The sequence below is a fragment of the Piliocolobus tephrosceles genome, chromosome 13 (genome assembly GCF_002776525.5).
Source record: "Piliocolobus tephrosceles isolate RC106 chromosome 13, ASM277652v3, whole genome shotgun sequence".
Taxonomy (NCBI): Eukaryota; Metazoa; Chordata; class Mammalia; order Primates; family Cercopithecidae; genus Piliocolobus; species Piliocolobus tephrosceles.
Window position 1 is genome coordinate 30221709 of NC_045446.1, and position 15724 is coordinate 30237432.

At 55.6% G+C, this 15724-nt stretch overlaps 2 protein-coding genes across 4 annotated transcripts in view; one reads left to right on the forward strand and one right to left on the reverse strand.

The window, feature by feature from the left end:
• The window catches only part of ABTB2 (ankyrin repeat and BTB domain containing 2), a 209434-nt gene that overhangs the window by 187888 nt on the left and 5822 nt on the right, over nucleotides 1-15724 (forward strand). Inside the window, exons 5-14 of the mRNA XM_023185512.2 lie at nucleotides 1332-1497; nucleotides 4720-4809; nucleotides 5349-5450; nucleotides 7353-7449; nucleotides 7885-8020; nucleotides 9873-10102; nucleotides 11598-11776; nucleotides 12243-12348; nucleotides 12585-12687; nucleotides 13205-13295. Coding sequence (XP_023041280.1) covers nucleotides 1332-1497; nucleotides 4720-4809; nucleotides 5349-5450; nucleotides 7353-7449; nucleotides 7885-8020; nucleotides 9873-10102; nucleotides 11598-11776; nucleotides 12243-12348; nucleotides 12585-12687; nucleotides 13205-13295 — 1300 coding nt within the window. The remainder of the gene's footprint in view (nucleotides 1-1331; nucleotides 1498-4719; nucleotides 4810-5348; nucleotides 5451-7352; nucleotides 7450-7884; nucleotides 8021-9872; nucleotides 10103-11597; nucleotides 11777-12242; nucleotides 12349-12584; nucleotides 12688-13204; nucleotides 13296-15724) is intronic.
• Nucleotides 12901-15724, reverse strand: part of NAT10 (N-acetyltransferase 10) — a 53699-nt gene continuing 50875 nt past the window's right edge. Inside the window, exons 32-34 of one of the 3 annotated variants that reach the window (XR_004228419.1) lie at nucleotides 15069-15214; nucleotides 14581-14742; nucleotides 12901-13542 (exon numbers count right to left, since the gene is read on the reverse strand). The gene's annotated coding sequence lies outside the window, so the exon portion shown is untranslated. The remainder of the gene's footprint in view (nucleotides 13543-14580; nucleotides 14743-15068; nucleotides 15215-15724) is intronic. The other 2 variants (XR_004228420.1, XR_004228421.1) reach the window with 2 other exon arrangements.

The following is a 15724-nucleotide window of genomic DNA, read 5'->3' on the forward strand; positions in this document are numbered from 1 at the left end:
ATTAAAAAAAAAAAAGTTTTTTTTTTTAGAGACAGAGTTTCGCTCTGTTGCCCAGGCTGGAGTGCAATGGTGCGATCTCATCTCACTGCAACCTCTGCCTCCCGGGTTCAAGCAATTCTCCTGCCTCAGCCTCCCAAAGAGCTGGGATTACAGACATGCACCACCATGTCCAGGTAATTTTGTATTTTTAGTAGGGATGGGATTTTACCATGTTGGTCAGGCTGGTCTCAAACTCCTGACCCCAGGTGATCCACCCAACTCCGCCTCCCAAAGTGCTGGGATTACAGGCGTGAGCCACCGCACCCGGCCTTATATCTTTTTTTAACCCTCTGCCCAAACCAGGTTATGGCCTCCTCTGTCTTCATGCAGAAGGCCCGAACCCCATTCTAGGACATGAACTTTCTACACTTTGGCCCAACCAAGGCTCCAGGCCAAAGCTGCCAACTGGACTTCCGTGATGTGACCCCTATAACACAGGCATTATCTGTGACTTTCCTTGTAGATTGCATTGTTTGCAAATAGGAGTCTATTACCACTCTCTGCCATCTCTTTGGTACTTCTGGGCCTCACCAGGAAGCCTTAAAGAGAGAGAACACAGAGCTAAACACTAGAACCTGGCCACAGTGACCGTTTATAGGCTGAGTGCAGCCTGCTCGATGCAAACAGTATATAACTAAGTGCTATGGCACGAGTCCGGGTGGGAGCTGCTTCCTGCTCGGGGCAGCCCCATAACAGATTGTTTTACATGAGTCTTTGTTTTCTGCCAGTTGAAGCAACAAGGGCTCAGAACACTTATTTACTTATTGATCTATTGATTGATTGAGATGGAGTCTTGCTCTGTTGCCCAGGCTGGAGTGCAGTGGCACAATCTTGGCTCACTGCAACCCCCGCCTCCCGGGTTCAATTGATTCTCCTGCCTCAGCCTCCTGATTGGCTGGGATTACAGGCACATGCTACCATGCCTGGCTAATTTTTGTATTTTGAGTGGAGACGGGGTTTCACCATGTTGACCAGGCTGGTCTTAAACTCCTGACCGACGTCAAGTGATTCACCTGCCTTGGCCTCCCAAAGTGCTGGTATTACAGGTGTGAGCCACTGCACCTGGCCTCCAAGCAATTTTTTAATGTACTTATAGAAAAGCAGAAATGTGTGCTCTTCATGTCACAGAACATGATGGGGACAGTAATTGCTGATCTGATCATAACCCCCTGGCCCTTCTCCCCACCCATCCTCATCCTCACTCTACATGTAAGCCTCACGCATCTGTGTCACATCATTGAAAGTTGCTGTCTGCATACAGTCACATGCACCTTTGGATCTCTTCTGGGCAGACCTGAACACTGTTTCAGTTCCTTCCGGAGGCTGGATGCCCGAGCAGCTACTGAAAAATTCAACCAGGACCTGGGTTTCCGCATGCTCAACTGTGGGAGGACGGACCTCATCAACCAAGCCATTGAGGCCTTGGGGCCAGATGGGGTTAACACCATGGATGACCAGGTACGTCCTGAGAGCTCCACTAAGACAGGCGCGAGGACTAGAGTTGGGAATTCTCAGCTCCCAGCCTTGGCGGCCCTCTGTCTTAACCCTGAGACTTGCTCAGCTCTGTGCTTCGAAGAGGCAGGCTACCTCCCTGAACCCTGCCTGCCCCTGCCTGGTCACGTAGAGTGTCAGCTTGGAGACTTCTAGTACCCCTTGGAAAAACTTTGTCATGTGGCTTCCACTTCCCTGGCTGGACAGCTGGCCACTGTTTCAGGTGGTGCAAGGCTAGGAATGAGTTCAGGAGAGTGAGCTTCGTCTCCAGCTAGGGACACGGTCGCTAACCCTGTAGTATGGCCTATTGTGGGCTGACTACTTGCCGGGGCTTGTCCTCATGGAGCTACCATTTTAGTGGGGGAGACAGATAATAAGAAACACAGACGTGTAAAATGTAGAGGATGTTAATTTAAAGTGCTGAGGACTAAAATGAAGCATGAAAATGGGTAGGAAATGTTGGAAGTGATGTAGTTTTACATAGGCTTTAACTTGAGTTTCGCATCTGTTTTGTTTTTTACTTTTGCCGTGAACAGCTAACATATAGCATTTACTATGTTCGAGGCATTGTTCTAAGTGCTTCACATAAATTAACTCATTTCCTCTTAAAGCAGCCCTGTGATGGTGATGTAGCAGTATTATTTTCCCCATTGTATAGACGAGGAAATTGAGGGACAGAGAGGTTGCTTTACCTAAGGTCACACCACTAGTAAGGAGCAGAGCTGGGTGGAGAATCTGAGCAGCCAGACCCAGCCTCTCAACCACTATGGAATATCCTGTGTGTTTATTTGACACTGTACTGAGAGCACTTACCGAGCGCAGAAGGGCAGTGTGGGGTCTGGAAGGCCACCCAGAGCGTGGGGAGTTAGATGACAGTGGCGAGTTAAGGCAGCGTTCTCAGATGAGGCGACGGCGCAGTGCAGCGTGTGATGAAACTCCGGGCAGACCGTGAGGCCAGGGTGGACTCTGACAGATGGGACGGGCTGCCAGGGGAAGCTTCCTGCTGGAGGCGGTTGAGCCGAGCCTGGGGGAGGGCAGCATGGGGACGGAGCAGAGAGGAGTCAGGAAGGGATTCCAGGGAAAGGGACATAAGGAGCATGGGGTGGGGCAGTCAGGGCGTGGACCCGGGCCGGGGGTTGGGGAAGGACCACAGGCACAGCGCTGGGCTTCCGGAGGGCAGTGGCAGGTGACAGGCTGCTGTGGGATCTCGTGGGAGCCTCTCTGTCCACACAGGCTCCAGGGCCTTGTGGGAGCTTTCGTCCCAGTGGAGTCTTCTTGAACAGCACAGCGTGGAAGCCGTGGACTTTAGCTTCAGACCGACCTGGGATTTAGTGGCTGTGTAAGAGCTGTAGCATCTTGAACAAGTTACTCTGCCTCCCCGAGGTGCTTCAGTTTCCTCCCCTCTAAGGTGGAGGATGATAGCACCTGCCACACAGGGTTAGGGGGACGTCTGCATCCAGCACATAGTCAGCACTCAGTAAATGTTCATTCCGGTTTTATTGCCAACACGATGATTATTGTGTTGCTGTCGATAATGATGATGACGCCTAAAATCTGTAGGCCAGCCTGGTTTTATCTGGCCTCTTTTTTTTTTTTTTTTTTTTTTTTTTTTTGAGACGGAGTCTTGCTCTGTCGCCCAGGCTGGAGTGCAGTGGCCGGATCTCAGCTCACTGCAAGCTCTACCTCCCGGGTTTACGCCATTCTCCTGCCTCAGCCTCCTGTGTAGCTAGACTACAGGCGCCCACCACCTCGCCCGGCTAGTTTTTTGTATTTTTTAGTAGAGACGGGGTTTCACCAGGTTAGCCAGGATGGTCTCGATCTCCTGACCTCGTGATCTGCCCGTCTCGGCCTCCCAAAGTTCTGGGATTACAGGCTTGAGCCACCGCGCCCGGCTATTTGGCCTCTTTATATGTCTGGAGTGCGTGGGGACAGGGACAAGGGAAAAAGCAGTGTCTCCTCACAGGGCCCATCATTTGGTTTAAACTCCAAACTGTGTACAGATGTGTGGAGAAAAAAGTAAGTCAAGTCTGTCCACAGGGAGATGAAACAAAGCCAGATTTTATTCTGTGGTGTTGGCCTTTGTCTAAGTGCTCAATCCTGTTTGTTCCCTAAACCCTTAGTATTTATACAGCGATCTGTGGGCAAACAGCCCTCTCACCCCATGATTAATCTCAGGCCATTGCTTTATCTCTGGCCACTAGGCAAGGATTTATGAGGTAAGGAGATCTTGTCTACACACAAATATCCTAATAAATAACATCACGGGGCACCAGGCAAACACTTGTTGGGATCCAGCCGTGGAATAAACAGTTTGCACTGCCTTTGCTGTTGCCAGCCACAGAGGGGGATTCCCAGCCAGGGAGGCGGCCCCCGCCAACTGCCCACCTAACCCAGGGAGACAGTAGGACTCAGCTTGCAGGAACGCTCTGAACTGCTCAGTAGCAGAAGACATTGAAGTCAAATGCCTCCTTTACCATCTCGTGAGACGCCGCAATCTCGGGCTTCACAGCTTATGGAGGCCTGGATCCTGCCCCGAGTTCAACCTCTCGCTAGTTGTATGACTTTGGGCAGTTAATTCCCCTTCTCTACTCCTCAGTTGTAAAATGGGGAGAATGGGAATATTACGATGGTGGAGGGAGATGCTGCATGCTAATCACTAGCACGGTGATCTCCATGCACAGGGCCTAGGTGAGGCTGTATGGCATAGTAGCCGTGAGAGTGTTGTTGTGTTGTTGGTATTTTAGTTAGGTAGCTCTTAATCAAGGTGAGCTCATTCTGAACTGAGCACTTTATACATATTAATCCACACTCTACAACAACCCTTTGAGGGAGATAAGATACTGCTCTGGTTCCCCATTTACAGATGAAGAAACTGAGGCACAGAGAGGGCAAATGACTTGTACAAAGTTTACAGCTCCCCATGGCAGAGGAGGCCTTGGCACCAAGCCTGGCTGCACAGCCTGTGCCGGGCCCCGCTCCAGTGTCCTGCAGTGCTCCTGGCAGTGCCCCCACTCACCTTCCCCATGCCCTATGCCCAGCAGCCCAGGAAGCACAAAGCCTAGGAGAGCACAGGATGCTCGGCTGGGGTGGCGGGGGGCCCGATCTGTGGTTTCTGGGGCAGAGGCCTGTGGGTACGTGGTGTTGTGTTCTGTTTGCAAACAGTTCAGCATGTGCATTTGATTTGCTCAGGGTATGACGCCGCTAATGTATGCCTGCGCTGCTGGGGACGAAGCGATGGTCCAGATGTTGATTGATGCCGGGGCAAACTTGGACATCCAGGTGAGGAAGCCCCACAGAGCTGCACCCAGGTCCTAGGCCAGCAACGATCACTACGAGGTCTCCAACAAACATGCTGGGCTTGATGTTTTGGGCAATTGAGTAGATGTGCAAGACTGGAAAGACAAGATGCACAGAGGCCACCGTTAGCACAGGGAAGTCTCCTCAAGATTTGGGCTTTCTGTCTGAGAGGAAGTGGACTGAGGCAGGAGTTGAGTGGAAAGATGGGCTGTGATTCTGTTTTCATGGTATCTTTCTCTTTTTACCAGCCTAATCTCCAGCCATTCCTTCCATTCCCAAATACTTCTAGCTCTGCCTCCCTCTGAAGCATAAAGCACTCCCAATCTGCCCTGTTTTGCTCAGGGCAGACATTGCTAATTAAACACCTATCCTCTCTTTTTGAGCGTTGTCCACTTTGTGCTACAGGCAAACATTACCAATCAAATGTCGAAAGCACTTGTTAACTCCTGTTCACCATCCCTGCAGGGTATTCCCTTCACTCGGGTGCCCAGAAAACACAGATGATTTGTGGTATTTTCCAGGTTCCAAGCAACTCTCCCAGGCATCCTTCCATCCACCCCGACAGCCGGCACTGGACCTCACTGACATTTGCTGTGCTGCATGGACACATCTCTGTGGTCCAGGTGAGCTCCTGCCAGGTGAACACCATGCCCCCCAGCTTACCAGGTGAGCTGGGCCCCAAGCACAGCCCCAGCCTCAGCTGAGTGGGCAGGTGCCCTGAATGAGAGATCCCAAAGGCACTGCTTAAGGCCAGCTCACCTGATCAATAGGGCAGTGGCCCACCCGAGTTGCCTCAAGGAAAGGGGTTAGTGCAAGGACATGTGTAATTTTAGGAAACAAGACCCAGGTCCAGGCAGCATTAGGGTCCTGTCATGCCCTCCCGGCATCTCTCTCTCGTGTCGGGCACACTGGGGGCTGTCCTAGCCCCACTCAGCTTTCTCGCCTCCAGCCACCTTTCTGACCCTTCCCTTTTCTCCTCTCTCGTGAATTCTACCACAGGGCCAGCTCTATATCATGGGGTCTGTGCAATTCTGTCCCCTCCCTACTTCCTTAGGATTCAGATTGGCACGGCTCATCTGTTGAGCCAAGCCACAGGTTGCCCACCTTGGCCCAGGTAGCTGTGCTGGCGTGGGGCAGGTGGTGGTTCTAGAAGCAGAAGCTGTGGGCAGAGCAGCTCCCCATGTCAGCAGGGGCTCCAGCCACATGCACTTACTCCCAGGTCCTCAGATTGCTGGCATGCGCAGGGTTTCATGGCACCCCTTCCAGGGAGTTGGCATGACACCCTCGCTCCCCACTAGGTTGCAAGGCCTCTGAGGGCAGGGATTGTGTCTGGCTGATTCATGGCCCTAGTCTACAGCAAGGACTCCTCCGGGAGTGGCCATTACCCACTGGCCACCACATCCTGCCGCCTTTGCCTTATATGGACCAGAGCAAAATCCCAACCTCAGTTCAGACTGGGTCCACAGGGCTGTGCCCTGAGCCTGCCTGAACCCGTGCCTAGTTTTGCCCCAGTGAGCAGGCCCCCACCTCCACTGCCTTGGCACTGGTGCAGGGAGTCGGGCCATGACTGATTTCTGACTGCTGTATCTCCAGTGATGGCTGTCCCCCACGCCACACAGTCTGGAGAGGTCAGCCCGAACTCCACTCCTGGTCTCCAGGCAAAGGGCAGTTGGGCTCCCCTAGGCTGCCATGCATGCTTGGAGGAAGGTTTGGTCTTTAGGAGCCTGGGAGGGCTGGAAGATTGCTCCCTCTAGAGCAGCTGGTCAGGGAAGGTGGAAGGGAAGCTGAAAGTCACCAGTTGGAGTAATGCAGACCCTACCTCTGCCCCAAGGCAGAGACAGGACCGGCTCATCTGGAACTGCCTGGTATCTGTTAACTCTGCCCCATCTGTCCCCTGTCAAAGCCCGCCCTTGCTAGCATGGGGAGAGGCCCTCTGCTGTCCTAGACTGGGACTTCCTGCTCCAGCCCCACCACCTGCCGTCCTGGGGTACCTGCTGTACCTCTCCGACGAGAAGCCTAAGGGAAGCAGGCCCCTCTTCCCATTCTGTGGATGAGGAAGACTGAGGCTCAGGGAATTGAAGTACCTGCCTGGGGTTACTCATTGGCCAGTGGCCAGCCCTGACAGACACCCTGCTCCTTCGGACTCCAGCACGTGCTGCCACCAGAGCCACAGTTTACCCCATAGACTGGGGGCAGCATTTTCTGTGCTGCTCATCCACATGCATTCTCGGAAAGGTGGCTGCAGTCAGTTCACGGGAAAGCATTTGAAAGACAGAAAAAGCTCAGAGGTCCTCACAGCTTAGGGGCTTGGTCCTGGGCCACAATAATGGAGTTGAAGATTCTAGAAACTTAGCCCTGAGGATAACCTGGAGTTCTAAAGTTCCAGTTCCCCAGCTGCTGGGGTGAACCGCATCTTGGTCACATGCCTGGAGAGAAGTAAAGGCCCTGTTCGCAAAGCACCCTGGCCCTTCCCAGGTGCTCCCTGCCATGCTGAGCAGTGCCCTCCTCCTCTGTGCCCCTGGCAGTTGCTGCTGGACGCTGGTGCCCATGTGGAGGGCTCGGCAGTGAACGGCGGTGAGGACAGCTACGCGGAGACACCCCTGCAGCTGGCCTCTGCAGCAGGTAGGCACCTGCTACCCGGAGGCTCTGTCTACCCTTCCCTGTAGTGCCCCCAGCCTGGCCAGGCATGTAGCTGGACATGCAGGGATCTCTGTAGCACACACAGACCCTGTGCGGGGGCCTTAAAACCCCTTCTCTGGGCCACTGGGGGGCTTCCCCTGGCCCTACCCATCAGTTTCTGTTGGGCTCAGCATCTGGCAGGACCCAGCAGGGCAGGGAGGCCCTTCCCTCTGGAGACCCAGGGAGGGGGCACAGGGGCAGGGCACAGCCAGCCTTCTTCCTCTCCCTCCACTTCCGCCAAATGCAAATGAGCGTGGGGTTTACTGATTTATTCCAGCACTCAGAGCTGCGAGAATCCCGCTCTCCCTTCCCTTTCGCCTCAGCTGCCCTGGCGGCCACCGTCTCAGTGTCCTCCGTGCTGCTCGCCTTCTCTTTCAGGGAACTACGAGCTGGTCAGTTTGTTGCTGAGCCGAGGCGCTGACCCCCTCCTCAGCATGCTCGAGGCCCACGGCATGGGTTCCTCCCTCCATGAGGACATGAACTGCTTCAGCCACTCAGCTGCCCACGGCCACAGGTACCTGCCCGGGATTCCCACCCTGTGTGACATGAGGGCACTGAAATAAGCTCACAGGAGCCTCAGTTTCCCCGATGGGAGCAGAAAAGCTAGGCGCAGAGACCTTTCCCAAAACAGGGGCCCTGTGTGCTCATAAACCAGAAACATGGGGGAGTTTAGCACAGGGGCCGGAGATGGGGAGGACCCACAGCTGGTTCCTGGCAGACCTGGGACTGAAGCCTGGGCCTCCCGACGCTGAGGGCAGACTGTCCCGTTTCCCAGTGAGAGGCCACTCTGCAGCTGCCAGAGGCCACTCAGGACCACGCGGCTTCCCATGCCTGCTGGTGGTCCTCCAGTGCCCAGGTGGCCTTGGGCATCCAAACAGCACATGGCTGAGCTGTGCAGAGGCTCCTGGTGCAAAATTGCACCCTACCCCAGGTGCCGATGGTAGAGCTTGCTTTGTGGGGACCAGGCCTGCCCAGGGGTGTGGCGGGACAGCAGCAGGCTGAAGTCAGGGGCAGCATGGAGGGGCAAGAGGGAGACCAGACAAGGGGTTATTACAGGGCAGAAACAGGGCCGAAAAAGCAGGGCTGGGAGGCAGGACACTTACTTCCAGTTCCCCGACACCATTCTTGTCACCAGGCTCATGCTCTGGCTGGGGTCCCCTCCCCTAGAATGCTTTTTTCTCCAGCTGTCTCCAGCCCACCCCCACGTTCACCCACCTGGGCCGCCCTCACCCTCCAGGCACCGTCTTCCACATCGCTGCCTCTAGGCCACTCCACCCCGCCCGGTGCCTGCATCCCCATGGAGGCCCCTTCACCCTGTGTGGAGACTGCCTGCTGCTCATCCGCCTGTCACTCTGAGCACAGGACCCTTGGGACAGGCACCGTGGCTAGTTCACCTTCACGTGCCAGTGCCCGGCCCAAACAAGGTGCTCTGTAAACTGCTGCCTGAGCTAGCAAGTCCAGGAGCCCTTGGGAGGGACCTTGGGTCCTTGGAAGGGCACCTCCAGGCCATGGGCTTGGCAGGTATGAGGAGGGTCTGCAGGGTGGCCGTGGAGAGATCAGCCCCCGGGAAACTTGCAGCCCCACCCATGCTGCATCCATCCCAGAGCCCCAGGCCACAGGATGCGACAGAATGAGCCTAGGTCCTGGAACCAGAAGTCCGGGGTCTGTACCCTGACCCGGAGTGGCCTTGAGCAAGACAGATCCATCGCCTGTGACGGTGATGTGTGTAGGTTCTCACGAGGCTTAAAGCAGCAGCAGGGGGAAGCGTCCTCCGTGGGGTCTAATATTCTGTGTCTTCATTCGTAAACATGAATAAATTCTACATGACATCCATCTCAGTTCATCCTTATCAACATGAAGGGACCAAACGAGTACTTACCGGGCTCTTCCTGTGTTTTAGACACTTTCGCGTGCATAGTCAGCTGCTGTTTAGAAAGACCTGCCGTGTTTCAGGCTCTGCATTTAAACCCTTGACATCAGCCTCACATGAGCCCCGGGAAAGTGTGATATAATGACACCCTGTGATACAGATACCAAAGCAGTCAGGGCTCAGAGAGGCAGAGTGACCTGGCTAAGTTCACACAGCCAGGATGGCAGCGCTCGCTCGGCCCCGAAGCCTATGACTTCTCGGCAATACCAGGATGGTAGAAGGGTGGGTTCCCCTGCACCCTGCCCTGCCTCTCGGAGGTGTAGGGGATCGGTGACCCTGGGACCCCTGGCCTACCTAGAGGAGGAACGCCATGACCCTCTGAGCCCTCGGATGCCCCAGAGCAGCCCATCGGGGCAGGGGGGTACTGGAGGACAGCTCAGGTGGGCACTGCCTATGGGACCTCAGCCCTCACCTTCATTCATCCCTGGGCCTGCAGGAACGTCCTGAGGAAGCTCCTGACGCAGCCGCAGCAGGCTAAAGCGGACGTGCTGTCCCTGGAGGAGATCCTGGCCGAGGGCGTGGAGGAGAGCGATGCGTCGAGCCAGGGCAGCGGCAGCGAGGGGCCTGTGCGGCTGAGCCGGACCCGCACCAAGGCCCTGCAGGAGGCCATGTACTACAGCGCCGAGCACGGCTATGTGGACATCACCATGGAGCTGAGGGCACTGGGTGAGGCCTCACAGGCGTGCACACGCATGTCCGTGCATGCATATGGACACACACGGTCACTACCAGGTGCTCTTCAGCAGGCCTGAGAAGGCCAGGGCCCGCAGGGACAGACAAGCCCCAGGGCAGCTGAGCACAGACAGGGTGGAGGCTGGGACCCCCCTGCTACACGGCCAGGTCAGGAGGGGCCCTGGGTCTCAGACAGTGCTCAACAGCGCCATGTCTTGGGGTCACGGCCCAGCCCTCTGCCCTCGGGTCCTCCACCCTGCCTGGCTGGAGCTTCGCTGCCCCTTCCCCAGTCACAGCCCAGGGATGTGGAGCGCTGGGAGCCTCTGCACCCCGGGACTCCGAGCTGTGAGACGGCAGTCCTGTCACTCGGCTGACCTTGCACTCCTTGGGTCTGCGAGTCTGTGGACTTCTGGTGTCCTCCAGGGAGGCTAGTTAGACAGACTTAGGTCAGGTCCTGTGTTAGCTGCACGCCACGTCCTCTCTCCAAGCCTCAGTTGCCGCCTCTGTGGGTTTGGTGCTAATGATCCTTATCTAAGAATGGGGTGACATCACCTAAAGTACAAGGCACGGTGGCCACTGTGAGCACTTGGTGGATGATAGCACTGTCACTGTCATCACAGGGCCACAACCCCCCAGGGCTGGGCCAAGACAGCAGTGAGTCAGCCTCAGTGTTCTTCACTGGAAAACGGAGCTGTCACCCCCACCTGCAGTCAGTAACCCAAGGGTAGTGCCACCACTGCACTGCTGTCCGTGTGTCGCTGGGGAATGCCATCAGTTCTTTAATCCACAGTGAGGCTGGGGTAAGAAGCTGTCTCCCTAATTACCAGGGACATGACTAGTTTATGTCACGAACTTCCCACAGCAATTTTAAGTTATGGCCCCGCTGACACACGCTGGGGAACTGGTAAAACAGTCATTATGTGCCCGGGGATGTGCAGCGACATTCCAGTGATCTGGGTGCTGGGAGGGCGCCTCGTGATAGGACCAGGTTCATTTTGAGCTTCCGTGCAGGCAAGGAGGCCTGTGTGTCCTTGAGTGCCTGGCATATTCTCTGGCCATCCAAGCCCTCCTGGCCGCCCCTCCACAACCATGAGACCTCTCTAGCAAGTCATTTTTGAGAGCAATAAGCAACAAGGCTACCATGGGTGCTGGGCCCACGCTTCAAAATCCCCAGGCTGGGCTGTCAACTTTCAGAGCTTGAGTTCCCTGCATTTGGGCCGAAGCCACTCCTCCACCTCATCTCATGAGAACCTGAAACTCCACTCTGACCTGCCAGCAGGACCTATTAGAATGAATCAAAGCTTTCATTCCATGGCCATCCTGAGAGGGCCACTCCGCACACAGGAAGGGGGCAGGTGGGAGGGGGTGGGCGGGGTGCTCTGCAGACACCTGGGGCATCCTGGGAGAGTCTGCCCAGAAAAGGCTGTGGTCTGTGCCGGGAGCGCGTAGCTGTGGTGCGTGACTGCCTGCCCTTCCCTGCCTGGGCCAGGAGTCCCCTGGAAGCTGCACATCTGGATTGAGTCTCTGAGGACCTCCTTCTCGCAGTCGCGGTACTCGGTGGTGCAGAGCCTCCTGCGGGACTTCAGCTCCATCAAAGAGGAGGAGTACAACGAGGAGCTGGTGACCGAGGGCTTGCAGCTCATGTTTGACATCCTTAAGACCAGCAAAGTGAGTGTGGCCAGTGGCCGGTTCCCAAGCCCACCGCCCAGACTCAGACCATGGGACACACAGATGGATACACAGGCAGACGTGTGGAAAGACACAGGGACCCCCCCCCCCCCACCCCCCCCCACCCCCCCCCCCCCCCCCCCGGCCCCCGGGGCCCCCCCCCGACCCAACACACACACACACACCCCCTCACACACACACACAGCACCCAGACTTGGACCTGCACTGCCTGGCTGTAGAGGGCAGAGGCCATGGATGTGTCTGGGCTGGACCCTGGCCAAAAAAGCCATTTGGGGAATCACTGATGAAGGAACAGGCATCTCTTGCCAAGCCACATCTAGCAGGAACAAAAGACAGCGGCTGCACTAATCCTGGCCTGGACTCTTGACATTAGCCTAATGTATCTACATCTGTGAACAGCCAGCCACAGCAGGCAGCTCACAGGCCCTCTCTCCCCTCCCCACAGAACGACTCCGTCATCCAGCAACTGGCTGCCATCTTCACCCACTGCTATGGCAGCAGCCCCATCCCCAGCATCCCAGAGGTCCGGAAGGCCCTGCCGGCCAGGCTAGGTGAACGCCCGCCCCCCGCGCCCTGCATTGCCACACGCCCTCCCCCCTTCCCTTTCCTGCCCCCTCCCCACTTTGTCGTCTTTCCATTTCCAAGTGTCAAGGTTCCAGCCTCAGTTTCTCTGTTCCTCACCCCTATGTCCCACCCCCAACCCCAGACACGCACCTCACAGCACACACAAGCAGCCCCCAGCAGGGGACTCCTCGGCCATATCCCTCTGTCTCCCCCCTTTCCACAGATCCACACTTTTTGAACAATAAGGAGATGTCGGATGTGACCTTCCTAGTGGAAGGAAAGCTGTTTTATGCACATAAAGTCCTGCTGGTGACAGCTTCTAACAGGTAGGCAACCTCAGATAACAAACTCCCAGCCCAGTGGCACAGAAGCACCTTGTTTCAGATTCGAGGTGACAGAGAGTGACTCGCTGGGGCTGTACCCTCCAGCCTGTGCCCCTCAGACTGCGGTCACGTGGCACAGAGCCCCACTCGCCCCACAGCGGGACAAGGCAGGGTGGACCCGGGGCAGCAGTAAAGAGGGACTCTGAGGTGGCGTTCTTTCTGGCCGAGTTACTGCTTTGTTGATTATTAGCAAACATATTCCGGAATGAAGAGTCAGCATTCTGGCCACAGGAGTCAGGTCGCTTGTATGGTGGGTGGTGGGGACAGAATCGGGCTCAGCCCAGGTGTCTTCCTAAGACGGTGTAAAATGGCACTTGCTGAAAATTATTTTAGGAGCACCGCAGTAATTTTTAAAATACTCTGTCTCCTGGTAGCCAGTGAGGTGACACACGGTGCCATCGCCACACAGTGGTGGAGTAAAAGGTTCAAAATCTGCCTTGCTTTGTCTCCTTTACCCCAGGTTCAAGACACTAATGACCAATAAATCAGAACAGGATGGGGACAGCAGCAAGACCATTGAGATCAGCGACATGAAGTACCATATTTTTCAGGTGTGTGGGTCTTGGTGCCGCCCTCTTCTCGGAGGGATGACCCTCCCCCAGGAGCTCACCTTTGTGGGCAGCTGTACGTAGGCTGACATTGTCCACCCTATTCTCAGTGCCTTCTGTATTATGTTGAATCAATAGAGCATCCAGGTCTTTCCTTGTGCAGAGGTAGCCATCCCGTTGTGGGGCTGCAGCTTCAGAGCCTGTTGCATGGGTACTGAGCTCTAACCGCTAGACAGGTGGTCTGGGCAGCCTGCAGACAGACGTGCAAGGGGAGTGAGTCCTTGTTATCAGGGTGGGCTCCCAGCCAATGGGCATTACCGAGATCTTGTTGGAAATGCAGAGCCCCAGGCCCCGCCCCAGCCCTCCTGCGTCTTCACAAGATCCCCAGGTGGCCATGTGCTCAGTAGAGTTTGAGCAGTGCTGGTGGAGGCTGTCACTTCTCCCAAGCATCGAACCCCAGTCACACTGTCAAGCATGTGGATGTGAGGCGCACATCCTGATTGCAGAAGATCGAGGTCAGGTCTTTCGGGCTCTAAGCTTTGTAAAACATACAAGATTACGTACTAGAAACTCCGTCAGGGCAGACAAGGTCCAGAGGAAGAGACCTGGCTGGGATCTCAGCTGAACCCCACTGAGAGGAGCTTTCTAGAAAGTAGCAAGTGCAGGTCTCCAGGCTGTGTGTGTGGTGGGCTCAGGGCTGGAAGAGCTCACCCTTATGGGCTAGGACTGAGGCCAGGAGGCAGCTGGCAGGTGGGTCTAGGGCCTTGCCCTGCACAGGAGTGGTTTGTGATATAACAGGAGAGATTGCAAACCCCAAAGAGTCTCACAGAAGCACATGGGGCCACTTCTAAAATGGCTTTTTTTTATTTTTTGACAGTCTCACTCTGTCACCTAGGCTGGAGTGCAGTGGCACAATCTCAGCTCAATGCAACCTCTGCTGCCCAGGTTCAAGTGATTCTCTTGCCTCAGCCTCATGAGTAGCTGGGATTTACAGGCACTTGCCACCGCCTGGCTAATTTTTGTATTTTTAGTAGAGACACGGTTTCACCATCTTGGTCAGGCTGGTCTCGAACTCCTGACCTTGTGATCCACCCGCATCAGCCTCCCAAAGTGCTGGGATTACAGGCGTGAGCCACCACACCTGGCCTAAAATGGCTTTTTCTTTCTCATGCCCTCTCTAGTCACTTATCCCCATGCTTATGTAGCATTTAGACATTTTGGGGTGAATACCACAGCAAACAGGACGGAGATGCTGCCCTCAAGGTTTTAAGCAGTAGGATGAGCTCACCATCACTAACACTTAGGCAGGCAGGGTTGTGAGTGCTTTGCTTGGTTTCCATCGAAGCCTCCACAGCACAGTTCCAGGGAGGTAGGTATGTTATTATCGCCTCTTGATAGAGGAGGAGTCGGAGGCATGGAGAAGTTGAGTAACTTGCTCAAGGTCACGTAGCTGGGAAGTGATCGAGCCAGAATTCAAACCCAGGATGTGCAAAATGGCCAAGTTTGCATTTGCAGCAGTAAGAAGGGATGGAAGGGGGGCATGGCCGCCTCCAGAGGACCCGTTAGGGGCTGCTGAGGAATCCAACTGAGTGACAGTGGTGACCTGGATTGGCAGTGGCTGGGGGGATGGAGGGAAATGGACCAGGGAAGAGCGGATGGGACTTGGAACTTGGTAACTGACAGATTTGGGAGGAGGGGAGGCCCAGGATTCTGGCATAGGCCACAGAGTAGTGGCGTCTCCCCTTCCCTCTTTTCCCACCCCTTAATCCAACTCACTGGAGAATGGGCAGCTTTAGCAACACGTCCAGGTGAGTGGAGCGGGAGGTGGAGTCACGCTCAGATCAGGCAGGAGGCAGGTCCTAGAGAGGCTGCAGGAATCGCTGGAGACTGGGGAGCACACATGTGGCCACGGTGACGACTGCCTGTAAGGGGATGTGTGCAGGCTTGGTTATCTGTGCTCACTCACCAGGCCAAGGGAGGGCATCTGTCACAGAACAGGCTCAGCAGCCCCTTGGCACCTCCCGGGGTTGCTGGGAGGGCAAATAGGGGACAGGCTTCAGCTCCACAGCACACATGTGCCTTCCCCTGGGCCTCTTGCCAAGTTCTGGCCGATTGTTCTAACCAGGCCCAGGGCACTTGCCCCGTGGGTCCCGAGTACAGAACTTCGCCATATCCGGGGCATCATTTCAGATGGGGCTTCCAGACCTCAGCTCTGGCTTTCCGGGCTTCCCTGGAGGGGTCAGCCTGGAGCTATTAATCTGGGGTCAGGGTTCCCTAACAAAGCCTGAAAGTTTTCCAGCAGCCCCCAGATATCTCATTAGCTCTCATGTTGGCGGGGTGGGGTGGGGTGAGGGTGGGTGGATCATTATTTTGTTTTCTGGAGGAGGAAACAGAGGCCCAAGGACTTCTAGGCAGTACTGTCGGATAGAGTG